The sequence below is a fragment of the Pseudocercospora fijiensis genome, assembly GCF_000340215.1.
Source record: "Pseudocercospora fijiensis CIRAD86 unplaced genomic scaffold MYCFIscaffold_3, whole genome shotgun sequence".
NCBI classification, from domain to species: domain Eukaryota; kingdom Fungi; phylum Ascomycota; class Dothideomycetes; order Mycosphaerellales; family Mycosphaerellaceae; genus Pseudocercospora; species Pseudocercospora fijiensis.
This window is the reverse complement of record NW_006921534.1, coordinates 3,076,096-3,090,469: the sequence shown is the minus strand read 5'-3', so window position 1 is coordinate 3,090,469 and position 14,374 is coordinate 3,076,096. Positions and strand designations below refer to the sequence as shown.

Genomic DNA, 14,374 nt, shown 5'->3' with positions numbered 1-14,374 from the left:
AAAGTGTGTGTTCGGAAGAAGTGTAGCAGAGTCCTGCGACGAGCGAAGCGACGAGAATAATGAGAAGGTGTGTTTGTCTTGCGATCGTGCCTGGCTGGCCGGACGGAGTAATTTGTGTGATACGTACCGACTGTCGATCTTACATCGCCCAAGCTGTGTAACATTAGCCGAGAACTTGACCACGTGCTGGCTGTCCTTGTATATTTCCAACCACGAAAATAATTCCCATGACTTTTACATTACGCCAAATCATCATGTTCTACAGTGTGAAAGGGGCCAGCTACTACGCTTCAGAGGGCTGCCTGACGAGCTTCCGAGGCTTTTTCTTCTCAACAGTAGTGCCATTGGTCTGTTGCGGCTTGACCGCTGGAGGTACAGGCTTCTTCTTGATGGGTATTGCTGCAGGCTGAGCGGGAGTCTTCACAGGCTGAGCAGGCGCCTTCGCTGGCTGAGTTGTCTTCTTGGCTGGTTGGGCTTGCACAGCTTTTGGTGTTTGTGGAGCTTGCGCAGTCGTCTTTGGGGGCGGCTTTGATGGTATTGGGTTCTTTTTTACTGACGTGGGGGCAGGAGTGTTTGAAGCACCTGCGGTCGCGTTTGCTGTCGAAGCCTTGCGTTGAAGTGGCTTCTTCTTAGGCGCCGTAGTTCTCTTGATAGCTGACGCTGTACTTTCTTCCTCAACGATAAAGTGGGCATCTGTCGGGTGGCGATTGTTAATGTCCAAGACGTCTTGAGGACAGGCGCTCATAACCACCACCACATCGCGCTCAGCTTTGAAGCGTACATAGTCACCAGCCTTCGATCGTGGCGCTTTGAAGCTCAGATTTCCAGGTGGGTTCCACGGAATGTTCATGAACAGGTTCAGCGGAGCTGGGACACTGTTGATAGTCACATCGGCACCTACAGCCTTTGCACCTTTCAGTCCTGCTCGTTCGTTGAGTTCCTTGAGCGCGAGAACCAGATTTTCGGCACATGAACCATGCTCCTCCCACTTCTCGACGCCCAGCTCATGATATCTTTGAGGATCGCAAGCGGCAATCAAAGTGTCGTGGACTCCAGGCGAAGTGTCTTCCTCTAGCGTCAAAATTGGCTCTCGGAGGTTAGTCACCCAAGTATCTCCAACTCTAGGAACCATGTGCAAGGTCGATGCTCGAGAATGAGGCATGGACATGACTTCCATGCTTGGTGCATCGGCTGCATTTCGCGCGTTCCAGGCTTGATAACCAGCATAGAGAGAGCCACTATATCCACTTCCTGTCAGCGCCGACATGCCTGCAGCTCCTACTGGCGTTTTGGAGAAATCCTGGAGCTGTTCCAAATACGATTTGGACGTATCCCGATTATGTATATTGACAAACTTCGACACGGTATTCGACGCCACCTCTGGCATGTACGAACTCACGCCCTTTCCGGGCTTGAAGTATTCCGACCATGATCTAGAATTCTTCTTCTGGTTGGCCTCGCTGGTGTCCTCGGCCTTCTTTCCTCCCAAGCCTACGGTGGAGAGCGATGGCACATAAGATGACCATCCGCTCTTCTTGCCATCTTGCTCAGCCTTTTCAGCCTGAAGGTGTGCTTCTCTTGTTGCCTGTTCAGCTTCTTCTTGACTAGGCAGGTCGGCACTCTTGCCCCTGACCTTCTCTGCGGCTTTCGCGCTCTCGTCGCTACGTGCTTCTGCCTTTGTCTTCTCCTCTACATCCTTCCGCGGCGCGGGTTGCGGCAACGCAAAGGCCCAAGTATCGATGACCTGACCACCAGAGGTGTTTATGATTTTGATGCTCTGACCTGCAGGAACAAAGGTTGCAACGCCGTGTCTGGCGGGAATGGTCTGCGGCTCGGCCATTGACTCGGCGCTAGCAGCAGGACAGCTCGACGGTGTAGCGCGTCAAAATGGACTCGGAGACTCTTTAATTACACCAATGCTCAACTGGCTGCACATGGCACGACGAAATATCGCGAAGGACGATGCAAGACAAGTTACAGGGCAATATGGAGGAGGGACGCAGGCATTGCCAGGATTGTGATCCATCTCAGGCGGCACACCAGCGACTCCAACTGGTTGACCAAGATTGTGTCGCAAAGTGACGAGCATACAGGCGGGTGGACATTCCGCCAAAGTGACTTTGGCATTTCATCACCCTGCATAGTGGCACCCAGCTTCCTTGTGTGGCTGGTGCGTCGTGTAGAATACGCTGCGTAGGCCCAACGACGTGGCCTTGGCGACCTCTCCCTCTTTGCTGCATCATTGACCGTCTATTCCCTGTTTCATAGTCACTCCATCGCAGCTAACTACCACGCACTATTCATGCTGTGCACAACTCTACGCTCTGGCTGACCTTCATGCTGTTGGCGTATCTACGGCCTCGATCGTCCCGCAGCCAGTTTGAAGCAAGAAACCAGCGCCTGGTGCAAGGTCGTTGCTGCCGACAGAGTAATTAAATCCTCGACCGCAAGATGGCTCCGTGTACCACAGGAAGCAATTGCCCGCGTCCGGATCATCTTCACTAGCTGCGCAGTCGTCTGTATCGACGCACAATTGACAGCATGCACTGGGGTCTGTTCCATCTGCGAGACCACGGGTATTGGATTCGTCTCCTTGCGTCTGGCCGATGCCTTTGCCATCCACTTCGGAGATGAGATTAGTCGGGGCGCACTTCGAGTGTTGGGTCGTTGTGGACGACGCTCCTGCGGTCACAGTGCAGACTCCACCGCTGCTGGTGTTCACGGCGGGTTGCGCGGTCAGAGTTGTGCTGATGTTGACTGGTGCTGTCGCCAAGACTGCCTTTTCACCCTCCTGTTGTGTCACGTACACAGTAGGCGTCTCTGCGGTGACTGTTTCAGTGGCTGGTGCATCATGGATTGTTGTCGTCGTGATGACATGTGTGGTGACTTGCTCCAGACAGTCCACCTCGAAAGCTTTCTGGTTGAGCAGAGCATTCTGTCCGAGGCGATGAAACACCTTGCCGAGGAGGTCTGGCTTCGACAATGGCGATCTCTGATTCCGTGGAGCTGGTGTTCGCTTTGACTGGATAGCACTGTAAGTCCCAGTGTACACCGTGGCAACGCTCTTCGATCTAAATGCCTGTCAGCGCTGTCAAACAGTGGTCCGCCCACATTCCATCGCAGCCTGGGACTCACATGGTAGTCGTCGATGTGCACTCGTCACCAGTATTGACCCGTCGATTCTCGGCATATGCATTTGTGCTGTTGACGGTAAGAGTGACAGCCTCGGGGGTTATAGTGGTGGTGAAGGTTGATTGCGCTCCGCAAGTGGTGATGGTGGAATGGACAGTCTGAGCAGAGGTGCGGGTGTTTGTCGAGAGTCGGCCTGCTGCGCCGAAGCCAGGTCTGTATTTGGTGATGGTTTTGTGGCAGCTATCAATGCTTGTCGAGATGTTTGGTCCATTCGGTGCTGCAACGGCGGCCGCAGCCACAAGAAGCGCGAGAAGAGCGGTCGGAAGCATGATGGCTCTGCGCTGCCTGGCTGTATCTGAGATGGATTTCGAGATGAGGTGGAAGAGGTGAGGAGAAGTGAGGTTGACAATTGCAGGCAAGGAGGAAAGAGCAGGTGAGGAGAGAGGAGTAGTACTTTCCTGTGTCTGCCTGTCGACAATGCGCCTTCTCTGGTCCCAGCGCATGTTCTCGTGCCAGAGGGCTGGACAGTGCTAGCCGAACATACCAAAGCACAGCAGACGCGCGGGGGCATGACATGGCCTGTCCCTAATTTGTATGCAACAGACGATGATTTTGACGCCTTCTGCTATTGTGCCTGGAGATCAGTCCCGCATGGTGGATCTTCTTCTGCACCTTCTGCTGCAGTGAAACGTTGCCAAGAGAAAACGTCCGCCGGCGTGACAGGGTCCGAGAAGGAAAAGAAATGACGAGTGAATTCCCCGTGCACATCAATGCCATGGCCATGGGAATGGTTGTCGTCGCCAGGTTGGCAATATACCTGCTGCGCCGCGGAAGTCCGCATCACACACGCCTCCAGCAGCAGCTACCTTCCACCGCCTGACAAGTATCGAGCCATTGTTCGAAACAGCCACCACGCCATTCAGCCACAGAGGTATGTAGTAGAGTCTCGCGATCGAGAGTGTCACCGTGGACTATGCAAACGCGTTGTGCGAGGAGCATTAGGGCTCTAGGAGTAATCAAGAGTCTGGATGACGAGCAGCGCGGCAATGGTCATCGTCGAGGTAACTTGGGTAGTTGTTGATAACTACAATTACGAACTGAAACTTCATGATTCATCCACAAGACATGATGCTCGACAGCGAGTGTAAGCTAGCTCAGCGAAAGATAACGCTCACCCATATAACCTCAAGCGGTATCATTCATCGCTCATCGCATCTTCTTGGGCTCCAATGTAGTCTCACCTAACTCAGTGCTCTCACCTTCATCTTCCTCACTATCCTCACCTTCGCCATCGCCATCGCGAACCATATCCCAAGCATCCTCACTCTTCCTCCGCCTTCCTCTCTCACGCATAGCTTCGTGAAGATTCTTCGACACCTCGGTAAGGTTCGTTTTCGGGTTATCAATTTTGGTGAACCCAAGTCCTTTGCCAAAGCCAAATCCTTCCTGGCTGTTTGTACGGCTGCGGCTTCTGTTCGGTGTGCCAGGTCGAGACGAGAACATCCCGATAGAGCTAATGTTCTTGAAGCTCTCATTGCTGGGAAGATTGGCGGAGATGTGCGAATGAGCTCCCATAGAAGGAGCGTGGACCGTCGGGCTCGCTGGGGTAAAGTGCAGAGCGTCAATCTCACTCCCATCGCGGCGGTGTGTGGGTGTGCTTGGTCTAGACCGCTCAGGCGAATGCAGGGGATGCGTGGGATCGTTTATAATGCGCTGATGGTCGAAATCGGGGTAGAGCTCTGGTCCTAGCTCGTTGATCACCTCGTTTATCCTGTCTTGCAGATTTTGTCGCTCCGCCCTGAGCTTGGTAAGTGTATTGTTTCCTCCCGGTTGGACTGACAGGAAAAGGGGTCGCAAAGACTTCAGCACGTCCATTCCAATCTCTCCGATTCGAAGGGCGGCAAAGCAAATAGCAGGGAAGAATATCAGACCACCTATCGCTACAAGCCATAACGGGATCCAGGCCGGAACCCATCCTCGCACCCGATTGTTCCAGGTCCAGAGAGTGAGAATTACGGTGTAGAATACATCCAGTGCTGGTGCCAAAGCAAGCGAGACCAGTATTTTCCAAGTCGCCACGACGTCGCGCGCCTTGATCTTTACTGTCGATGCCGCGAGTGCTTCTTTGGCTTTCTGTCTAGAGATGAGCTTTCCCAGGATGAACACAGGCGAGAAAAGGATCGCTCCAGGCAGAGCGGAGAGACCCAGCACAATGACCTTGAGGGTGCGGTAGATCAACAGGAATACCACTTTCCAGATCGGGAATTTGGCGTATGATACCTGATGATCACGGATGTTGAGTCTGAAAAGCGTTCGGTTGTATTTGAGGACGTCGCCGCGCAATTTGACGATTCTCGGATCGTCTTTGAACGTCTGATAACCTTTGATCAATCTTCGATTGAGCTCCACGACAGTCGACAGCGGCAGCGGCTTTCCTTTGGGATTGTACAACCGTCGCACGGCCTGGATCAGCATAAGAGTGTCGTAGTCCGGCGCTTGCACAGTGACCGCGCTCAGACCGTCGTGGACTCGACTGAGCACTGTTCCCACAGCGTCTCTCTTCTGTCCGCTGCTGTACTGCTGGACGAGTTCCGGCTCGATCTCTATGGAGGTGCCAAACTCAACGACAGCGCGGGACCGGAACTTGTGCGCATTGAAGTAGTTCATACCCACCGGCACGATTTGAACGTTGCAGTTTGGGTCTTTCTCCAATGCGCCGAGCGCCATTATTGCTAGGCCAGCCTTCAGAGGAAGAAGCTCGGTTCGGTCGTGACTGCCTCCTTCCGGGAAGATTCCAATACAACCTCCCGCATGCAGGCGTTTAAACACGGCACTATAGACATCGCCTTGATCGATGTGTGGTGCAACGCTGAAGTTGATACCTTGGAAGTTTTTGCCGCTTTCCTCCTTCGATTGTCCGTTGCCGTCCTCGAGCGCTTGTCCCGTAAGCTGCTTGAGTGCAGTCTCGCCTTTGAATGGCTTCTTGAGCCTAATCTCATTCGCGCTGACAACCTCCTGTATTTCAGTATTGGCTGCCACATTGTTGACACTTGGTAATACCAGCAGCCCCCCTGGCATGAAGTCGCCATTTGTAAAGTCTACACCGTTGCCCTTGATCAGACATGGGTCACCTGCTGGATCAGGAAGATAGATCTTGCCCTTGGCCGGCTTCTTGCTGTCCAATGCTCTACCCACTGCCACCGAGCCCACTAGACCAGCCGCGAAGCCTATGAACTTCCTCCGCATACTCTTCTCTGCTACGAGGAAAGCTATCCGTCTTTGCGCATCGTGTCGGACAACTCTCATGAGCAGCAAAGGGTCGACGAACTGATTGGCGTGCGGCGCGGCGACAAATATTACCGGACCGTTCTTTGGTATACGCCACGAGCTTCGAGGATGAATCTCACGGAAGAAGAGCTCGACGACGACGTTGAATATCCAGAGGAATATGTCGTACACAAGGGCGTTCGCGGCATCTTTGCTCTTCTGCTTGGCCGGCATGGTGATTGAGGTTTGGTAGCTGTGTCGCTACGTGTGCCGAAGAGCGAGTCTAGGGATGGAGTGCGCGCATTGGGGCGCTCGAGTCGTTTCCAATCGTGGTCGTGGTGGTACAGTGGCGCAAGATGTTGGTCGAGGCGATGAGGATGAGGTGCGATTATGGTACGGACCCGCCGTGAATGTTTCTCCTCAGATCATGGTCTCAACAATATTTTGTTGGATGGCAACAGAAGCTCTTGCCCTTGCCCCACGCCCACGCTTCCTCCCTTCCGCACACCCTGACACGGACACAGACGTCGCCGGATGTCATCACTCGTCCAATTTTGTGTCAGTGACAGACTTTCCATCATGCCTGACGCGGAGCAGTATGGGAGCCTCTGAAGTCAACGCGGTTCGGCGCGACACAAACCAACGGCCTCGCAACTCAATGCACCGCGCCAGACGCGCTGGGCCTCGCGTATCGTTCAACGCCGTTTGTTCATGCATCTCATCTCCACGCCCGCAGTCTCCCCGGCTCGACCTCAGCGTCGAAGTCGCATCCTGAGGCACCATTCATCAGCATCACTGCCATTAGCCTAGAATATTGACCGCGTGGGCGTCAGCTTCAGCCCTCTCCACACCGTCACTACAAAGCCTCACATGGCTGTCCTCGACCATGCTAGATTGTCATGAGCCTCTCCTGACGTTGGCGAGCGAGCGTGAATCCATAGTTCTACAACATGTCGGCATTCTGCGAGGATGAGTCTAAGTGGGACGAATATTTCGGCGCCCTGGCTGGATGTCCAAAGGACGAATCCATCCATCTACGCCTGTTTGAATGGTTCTCAGATAGCGCCCACAGACCCGCCGAGGTCGCTGTGGATTCAGCAGCTGAATTGATCACCAGAGACAGAAGTCCGCACTGCGATCTTCGCGTGATTGTAGCACGATTGAGTGCGACTCAGCTGGTCGAGCTCAATGCTATGCAGGCCATCTTCAGGCACTACGACTTTCCGACCTCCTTTCTCTCCGATCGCATTCAGGCCGTGTCGCATGCATTTGGTGCGCGCCGGAGCACGATGACTCCTGCTGTCGAGATCGCTTGGAGTCATTTCCTTTGCAAAGACGTCAAATCCCACTGGCACCAAAATCAACCTCGGAGGAGTCCATACACTGATAAAGCGGCCACAGACGGTCCCCGATGGCGTAGATGCGATGCATTTCTCCACGTTCGCAACCGAAGCGATGGCTCTGAATGCGTAACATTACTCTGCTTCGGCGCCTCTCAACCTCTCGTTGAGCGCTTCAATCGCCTGCTAGGGAATGCTAGCTGGACTGATGTTGTGAAAGAGCCCTTCTTGCTCTTCTCCATTGTCTACGAAGACCTTTATACTCAACTTGACACTATTGCTTGGACACTTGCGGATGTTTTCCGTCCGGTCGAGCGATCGACACTAGACCGGACTGGTGTAAAAGAAAGCTCTGCCATGGCACAGTCAGTCGATTTTGCGAGCTTGCACAACATTTCCAAACACTGCATTTACATCAGCGAAGCGACAGAAGCCGCCATTCTTAGCGTGGACAGCATGATTGCGCATCTTCGCAGTCACCGCCTGGTCATATCGGCATCAATGACCGACGCCGCATTATCTCATCTTACTTGTCGAAAGTTGGCACTACAATCGACACAGCTTAGGATCCGGTCTCTGGAGAAGCGAATGGCAAACATTATCAGCCTCTCTTTCAACCTGGTCACGCAGCAGGACAGTCGAGTAATGCAGAACGACAGTAATGCAATGAAGGCTATTGCGGTATTGACCCTCATCTTTCTCCCTCTGACGGGCATCGCGTCGCTGTTCAGTACGCCCTTCTTTTCTGTGGACTTTGACACAAGCCAGAAATCTTTGCAGGTCGCAACATGCTTCTGGATATTCTGGGTCATTACAGTTCCACTGACGCTTGTCATGCTCGGTGGCTGGATTGTGTGGTATCATAGCGTCAAGGAGAAGAGGACCGGCAACTTGGACAAGAAAGTGAAGGCAATCGATGAGCTTGGTAGGGCGGACTCGCGGAGCTGGATTGATCGCCTTCAAATTGGCAAGTGACGATGTGCGTCGCTCGTAGTCTTGCAGCCTGATGCGAATAACTCGCTTGTGGGAGGCTGAGCTGGCTTCGCTTGGTTCTCAGCTTCGGCTTCTAGCCTCACCGGTGCACAGCTGACCGCAAGAGTCATCATCAGTCCTGAGGTGAGTGTCATCAGCAGAGAGGCCCTTTGCACCCAAAGCGGCTGATATGGCGAACTAGATTACCCTCATCCATCTTGGCATCCAAATGATCACTCCTCCCGCTGATCTTTTCACTACATGCATCTCCGGCGCCCTGCACATGCAATACGAGTGTGCTGATGCTGCTGAGTTGTACTAAAGCGTCGACTGATGGTCATGAAGCAGCAAGGACTATTTCAAGATGGAGTGTAAGTCGGAAACAATTTGCGATCCCGACCTCCGTGGTGCCTCCAAAACAAATCCTTCCCGCGTAGCGCTCACTCAGTTCCGTCATGTTCCTGCGGCTGGTATGCGCAAGCGCTTTCGTGGAGTGTAAGCTCATCATGAAATCCTGGTTCATTTCTTGATCCTGGCGGCTCTTCGAAACAACGATCAGAAATCTCGATCCAGACGCGCTGTAACCACGGAAGGGCCTTGAAAAATTGGTTTGTAGAGCTGCTGTGCTTGGACCACCGTCAATCGTCAAGGCACCTGCTGATGATGATTCGAAGCATCGCCAGGACGTTAAAGACATGACCCCGTGGAAATACGCCACATGCCCATACTCCTGGAGGATCAATATGCTTATGCAATCCCAAGCGAAGACGAAGATGGTGTTCCTGTGAACGAGAGCCCTTCCCATAAAATAAGCCTGCGTTTAGAACGCGAAGCTCTTGAAGTCCTATGCATCATCACTTGAATCCTGAACAACCAGAGAGCCTCCTCGCCAGTAAGCGTGACATACGCAGTAATGCACGCCGGCACGTCCCGAGCTGTCTTCCTTCGTTCCTTCAATTTGGTCTTGGCCCTAGGTATGTACAGCGACATGGTGATTTCTCAGCTCCCCTATCAGACACTATTCCTACCAGTCTGTTCACAAGATTTCGGTGTCGCCGATCTTGAGCAGGATGGCCTTTCTTCTTTAAGCCTGGAGCCTTGCCAACGATGCTTGGGCCTCTGTAGGGCTGCAGGTACGGGGTGATGATGGGATTGGGGCATCTCAAGCATCGTCAATAGGATGGGGATCGATATCTTGTCCCTGGCTTTGTGCGATACGCTCGAGGCACTGATGTTTCAACAAATAGGGTGGACGTGCTGCGTGATGATTGTATTGGTAGGTGTGAAAAGCGAATCCTGTACCTCCCAGTGGTGGTATGATCAGATCGGGTGGAAGCGGCGGCCGGTCAATGGTGGCATGTGCTGTGGAGGATTGTCTGGTGGTCACATGCACGAGGCGAATATCCCGTCGTACAAGTGTACACAAAGGAGAGGATGTAATCGGTCTGAGATTTGATGACGGTAATTGAAGATGGTCTCCGCCACTCACTAGCTGGATTTCTGTGATGTTGATCAGCTGCATTGCCCTCATCCTACCTACGCATGACTTGCCGCTTTCCATGAATCCTGTCGTGCCTGTCAAGAAGATTTTCCAGCAGTCGAGTTGGGGATCCCGGTGTGTCATTGTGGTCTGCGTATTAGCTATTAGCAGACCGCTAGGAATCATGCTCAATGTGTACGTGAGCGAATGTGCATCAGCTGCCAAGAATGGTAATGGTCTTCATAATTAGAGCATCACGGTCGCTGACACTTGACATTCTCCGCATGTATCTGATCACTCGACATTTACTTGATAGCCCTTTGCACTCCGATACTATCATGATCTACATTCCTCGGGGCGATTCAAAATGCGGTGCTCGCAACAAAGTATACACATGTAGTTAATCTTGCGTGCAATGATAGCAATCCTGTCCCAGAAACGCATAGCAAAACGCAACGCCTGACCTTGATCCGAAAGAATTGCCAGTTCAGGAAATTTTCACGGTCGGAATGTCCATAGTGAAATCCCGTCGGGCGTCCAGCACTGCAGCACTGAAGTCTGAAGGACAGTAATGCGAACGGTATGCCGATGCCTCGTAAGGCAGGTATGTAGCCACATCTACGCCGCTCGCTTCGCATTCTCACGTTGCGCCTCCTGCAGCTCGGGATTTCCGGCAAAGTCTCTTTCGGTTGAAAATTCTGCATCGGCTGCAGCATTGCCATCGGCCGCCGTGTTTATGCAGCCACAGCGCTTGGGGAGGTAGGGCTCTGGTTCTCCAGCTGAGTTCGTGGTGCCCGCAGCCTATGAGAAGTTGATGTGCATCGGATGGCAATTCAGGAAGCCGCACGGTAAAGGGAACAGATGTCCGCCTTATTCGGCCAAGCATACTCCACATGGCAAACTGAAGCTGGAGGATGCGCTAGCAGTTGACCAGCAACCCTAGACGTTCGATGGTAGAGCGCGGAATCCTGCCGGTCCATGTGCTGAAAGCACACATACTGAGTTGGGATATGGTACGCAATCGCATGACTGCATCACCATGATGCAGTGTGTCAACCAGAAGAGTTTTCGTGAAATGTCGTCAGCGTTGACTAGTCTTCTGTAGCAGCTCGTGCGCCGTATTTCGGGTTGAGATTCTGTTGCATCGAGCAACGACGACGTAGAGCGGTTCTTGCACATCGAGCGTGCTCGAAACTGGCGTTGATTCTGTCGGGGATTCAGAACTCGATGAAGCATTCGATCTTGGCCGTGCCTGCAACACTGCACCCGCTAGCTCAACAATTGCTTGGAATTCAGCATCGAATCCATCGAATGCCCTGGCAGATCCTCCATCCGACGCGAGAATGGTACAGCAAAGGTGGTTTGCCTTGAGAATGCGACATCGGGTGACATCGGCAGTCTTCATGCCAGCCATCGACATTGATAGGTAGCTCGTGAACGCCTGCTCCCACTGCTCGAGCCATTGTTGAAAGTGACGTCTTTCGTTCGCGTCAACGGGTGATTCTGGAGGCGAGGATCGTGTCGGGCTATTCTGCCAGGATCTGGACAATCTTGCAAAGCAGTGTTGCAATGTTGCTTGTGCCTGTCCGAGACTTTGAATCCTCGAGACAGTGGGCATCGGCAGTTCTCTTGACGATCCCAAGGGCATTGCAGGGAACTTCATGGCTGACATTGGCGATGGTGACGAGGGAGGCCTCGGGATCGTGATCTGATATGCTGTATGTATCTTGGGAAGCTTTGAATTGACATGATAGAGGTCTCGAGTGGCAGTCGGCATCGCGGTTCGCTCGGTCGTGCCACCGAGTGCATGTAGTGTCTGAGCGTCGATGCTAAGTGACACGATCTTGTCCAGATATAACGGGACCTTTCGCCGCAGAGTTGCCACCACAATGCAGATTAGTCCGAGCTGTGCTCATGACACGCGTACGAGCCTGTCCGATCGAACGATCAATGTAGGGCCTTGGCAGATTGCCACGCGGTAGAGGATGCTGAAGTGCCGAATTTTATGCTGTGGCACGATCAATGAAGGTTGCCGTCTCGTATATGGGAGAAGCGCGGAAGGCTTGGGTTATATGAAGGCCGTGTATACTGACGGCCGAGCTGAGACAAGCTTCTAATAAGGCTCGACACTCTTGTACGAAATGGAGTGAACGCACGCAAGGGTCAAGAGGCTGACAGGGCACTTTCTCAGCGGCTGTCAGGCTTTGGTGGCTTGCATGTTAAGGTTGCCCTGAGTTGATTCGAAGGAAGGAATCCAATCCTGAAGGAGCAATACAGAATGGTCCGTGCCAAAGTCGACATGGACTCTTGGCTACAGTAGAAATCAGTGTATAACCACAGGCGAATCGCTTGCTCAGCTGCATGAAGGAACACATGAAGCCTTCCATGGAAGCTGAGCTATCGATGAATGCGCCTTACGAGCTCAGTCAGTATTCTTGGACCTTTTCTTGGTGCCTGGACATCTGCACACGCATCATTGCCTACACTGTTGCCGTGAAGAAACGCGTTGGTTCTGGGAAGATCGGTGGGTCGAGATATTCCGGAGCGCCTACAGCCTTAGAATATTCAAAGGATATCTTGTGGAAGGAAGCGATCGTGGCTTGCTCTATACTATTGTTTGCGTTAAGGTTGAGAATGCCAAGACCTGGGAAACCCTACTATAATTTTGCTAGTAAATCAGCCAAATCGTCCCATTTCTGCGCACACTCGCCCTAATACTGAATTGTTGTCCTTGTTGATAGTATAGCCGTTAAATATGTATACTAAGGTGTTGTTATAGGTGTTTAGCGCCTTCCTCGCGTCGTTTTACGCCGGTATACTAGGCCGCCTGCCCTCTAAGACCGCCAAACTCGCCGTATTATATTTCGAAGCCAATCTTGACGTTCTAACTATTATCTCGAAGACTAGTGCGAGTATAGCGACGATATATCGATAGCGGAAGTGTTATAAGCTATTTAGAGAGGTATATATACTAGGTCCGACCCTACCGCTATCGCCTAAACTAGATAAGAAGAGGAAGAAGAAGGTAAAGCGCCGTATAAAGAAGTTAACGCCGGAAATAGACTAGTAGTTAATAGAATATCTATCTAATCGACCGGACTCATATCTCGAAGAGATATATATAGCATTATATAACGAGTTTAGCGTAGAACTGTATCCTTCGAGCGTATAGCGTACGCTTACTAATCGGCTCGAATAGACTCGGAAATAGGCAAAGCAGGTCGCGAAGGAGCGCAATCCGATAGTAAGAGCCGTATAGTATACTAAGAGCTAGAAATAGCCTATAGATAAGCTAATATTCCTTAACGAGACGGCCTCTAATAAGAAGACTGCTTACCGGAAGTATAGTTAGTCTCTAAAGGGCATAGATTGCTACGATTTCTAGTACGCGCAAAGGCAACGACGCACCTTAATATTGCCGGCTTTAACGATTAATAGCTATCTTAATTGTACCCTCTATATAGAAGGCGCCGTAGATTAGGTTACCTTTAATAACTAGCTAGAGAATAAAGTACTGCCTCTTATTGAAGGTAAAGAGATGATCTTTATAATAGATAACGCCTCGATCTACTATAGCGAGAGGGTTAAAGAGATAATACTGTTAGCCGGCTATAGATTAGAGTACTTGCCGCTATACTCGCTAGACCTTAATCTAATAGAATAGACCTTCAATATACTAAAAAGATAGCTAAAGAAGAACAAGCAAATGCAGAAGGACTTTGAATGCTTTGCTAACTTCCTTAGATAGGCTCTTAAGTATATAGCCGGCCTTAATATAACCGGACTCTTTAGGCATAGTAGATATAATATCGACGGCGTATACGACTTTAATACGGAAGCGACGGAGCTAGGCTTCGAGTTTGACTACCTTTACCTCTAAGTCGTATAATACTACTACTTTACGTCTAAACTACATTATTAAAAATCGGCAATATTAAGACATTATCTAGACGAAGCTCCGCTATTAATTTAGTTATAATCCGAGCAGTATAGCGGATGTTTTCGAATTTCGAAGAAGTAGTGCGGAATGCTAAGCCCCGCGCAAAGCTCTCCGCTTGTAAGGAGATTCGAAGGGCGGTAGCGATAATAGAGACACACGTAACGGAGCAAATAGTAAGCTACTTAATTTCTAGATACTATATAAACCCTACACTAATATAAACTAGCGAGACCAACCTTTGCT

At 51.5% G+C, this 14,374-nt stretch overlaps 4 protein-coding genes across 4 annotated transcripts; 1 reads left to right on the top strand and 3 right to left on the bottom strand.

Moving 5' to 3' along the window:
- Positions 1-99: 99 nt before the first annotated feature.
- MYCFIDRAFT_163179 (uncharacterized protein) lies at positions 100-1,790 on the bottom strand. The gene has a single exon (XM_007926815.1). The coding sequence runs from the start codon at positions 1,385-1,387 to the stop codon at positions 284-286; it is 1,104 nt and encodes a 367-aa protein (XP_007925006.1). The 5' UTR covers positions 1,388-1,790; the 3' UTR covers positions 100-283.
- A 2,396-nt stretch (positions 1,791-4,186) lies between these two features.
- Positions 4,187-6,739, bottom strand: MYCFIDRAFT_163175 (uncharacterized protein). Its single transcript, XM_007926814.1, has one exon. The coding sequence runs from the start codon at positions 6,631-6,633 to the stop codon at positions 4,339-4,341; it is 2,295 nt and encodes a 764-aa protein (XP_007925005.1). The 5' UTR covers positions 6,634-6,739; the 3' UTR covers positions 4,187-4,338.
- On the top strand, positions 5,949-8,746 carry MYCFIDRAFT_207257 (uncharacterized protein; the record flags this gene model as incomplete). The annotated part of the gene is made up of 4 exons (XM_007926813.1): positions 5,949-7,162; positions 7,205-7,339; positions 7,368-8,710; positions 8,734-8,746. The coding sequence occupies exons 1-4, from the start codon at positions 6,689-6,691 to the stop codon at positions 8,744-8,746; spliced, it is 1,965 nt and encodes a 654-aa protein (XP_007925004.1). The 5' UTR covers positions 5,949-6,688.
- A 1,700-nt stretch (positions 8,747-10,446) lies between these two features.
- Positions 10,447-11,648, bottom strand: MYCFIDRAFT_210864 (uncharacterized protein). Its single transcript, XM_007926812.1, has one exon. The coding sequence runs from the start codon at positions 10,911-10,913 to the stop codon at positions 10,554-10,556; it is 360 nt and encodes a 119-aa protein (XP_007925003.1). The 5' UTR covers positions 10,914-11,648; the 3' UTR covers positions 10,447-10,553.
- Positions 11,649-14,374: the final 2,726 nt, after the last annotated feature.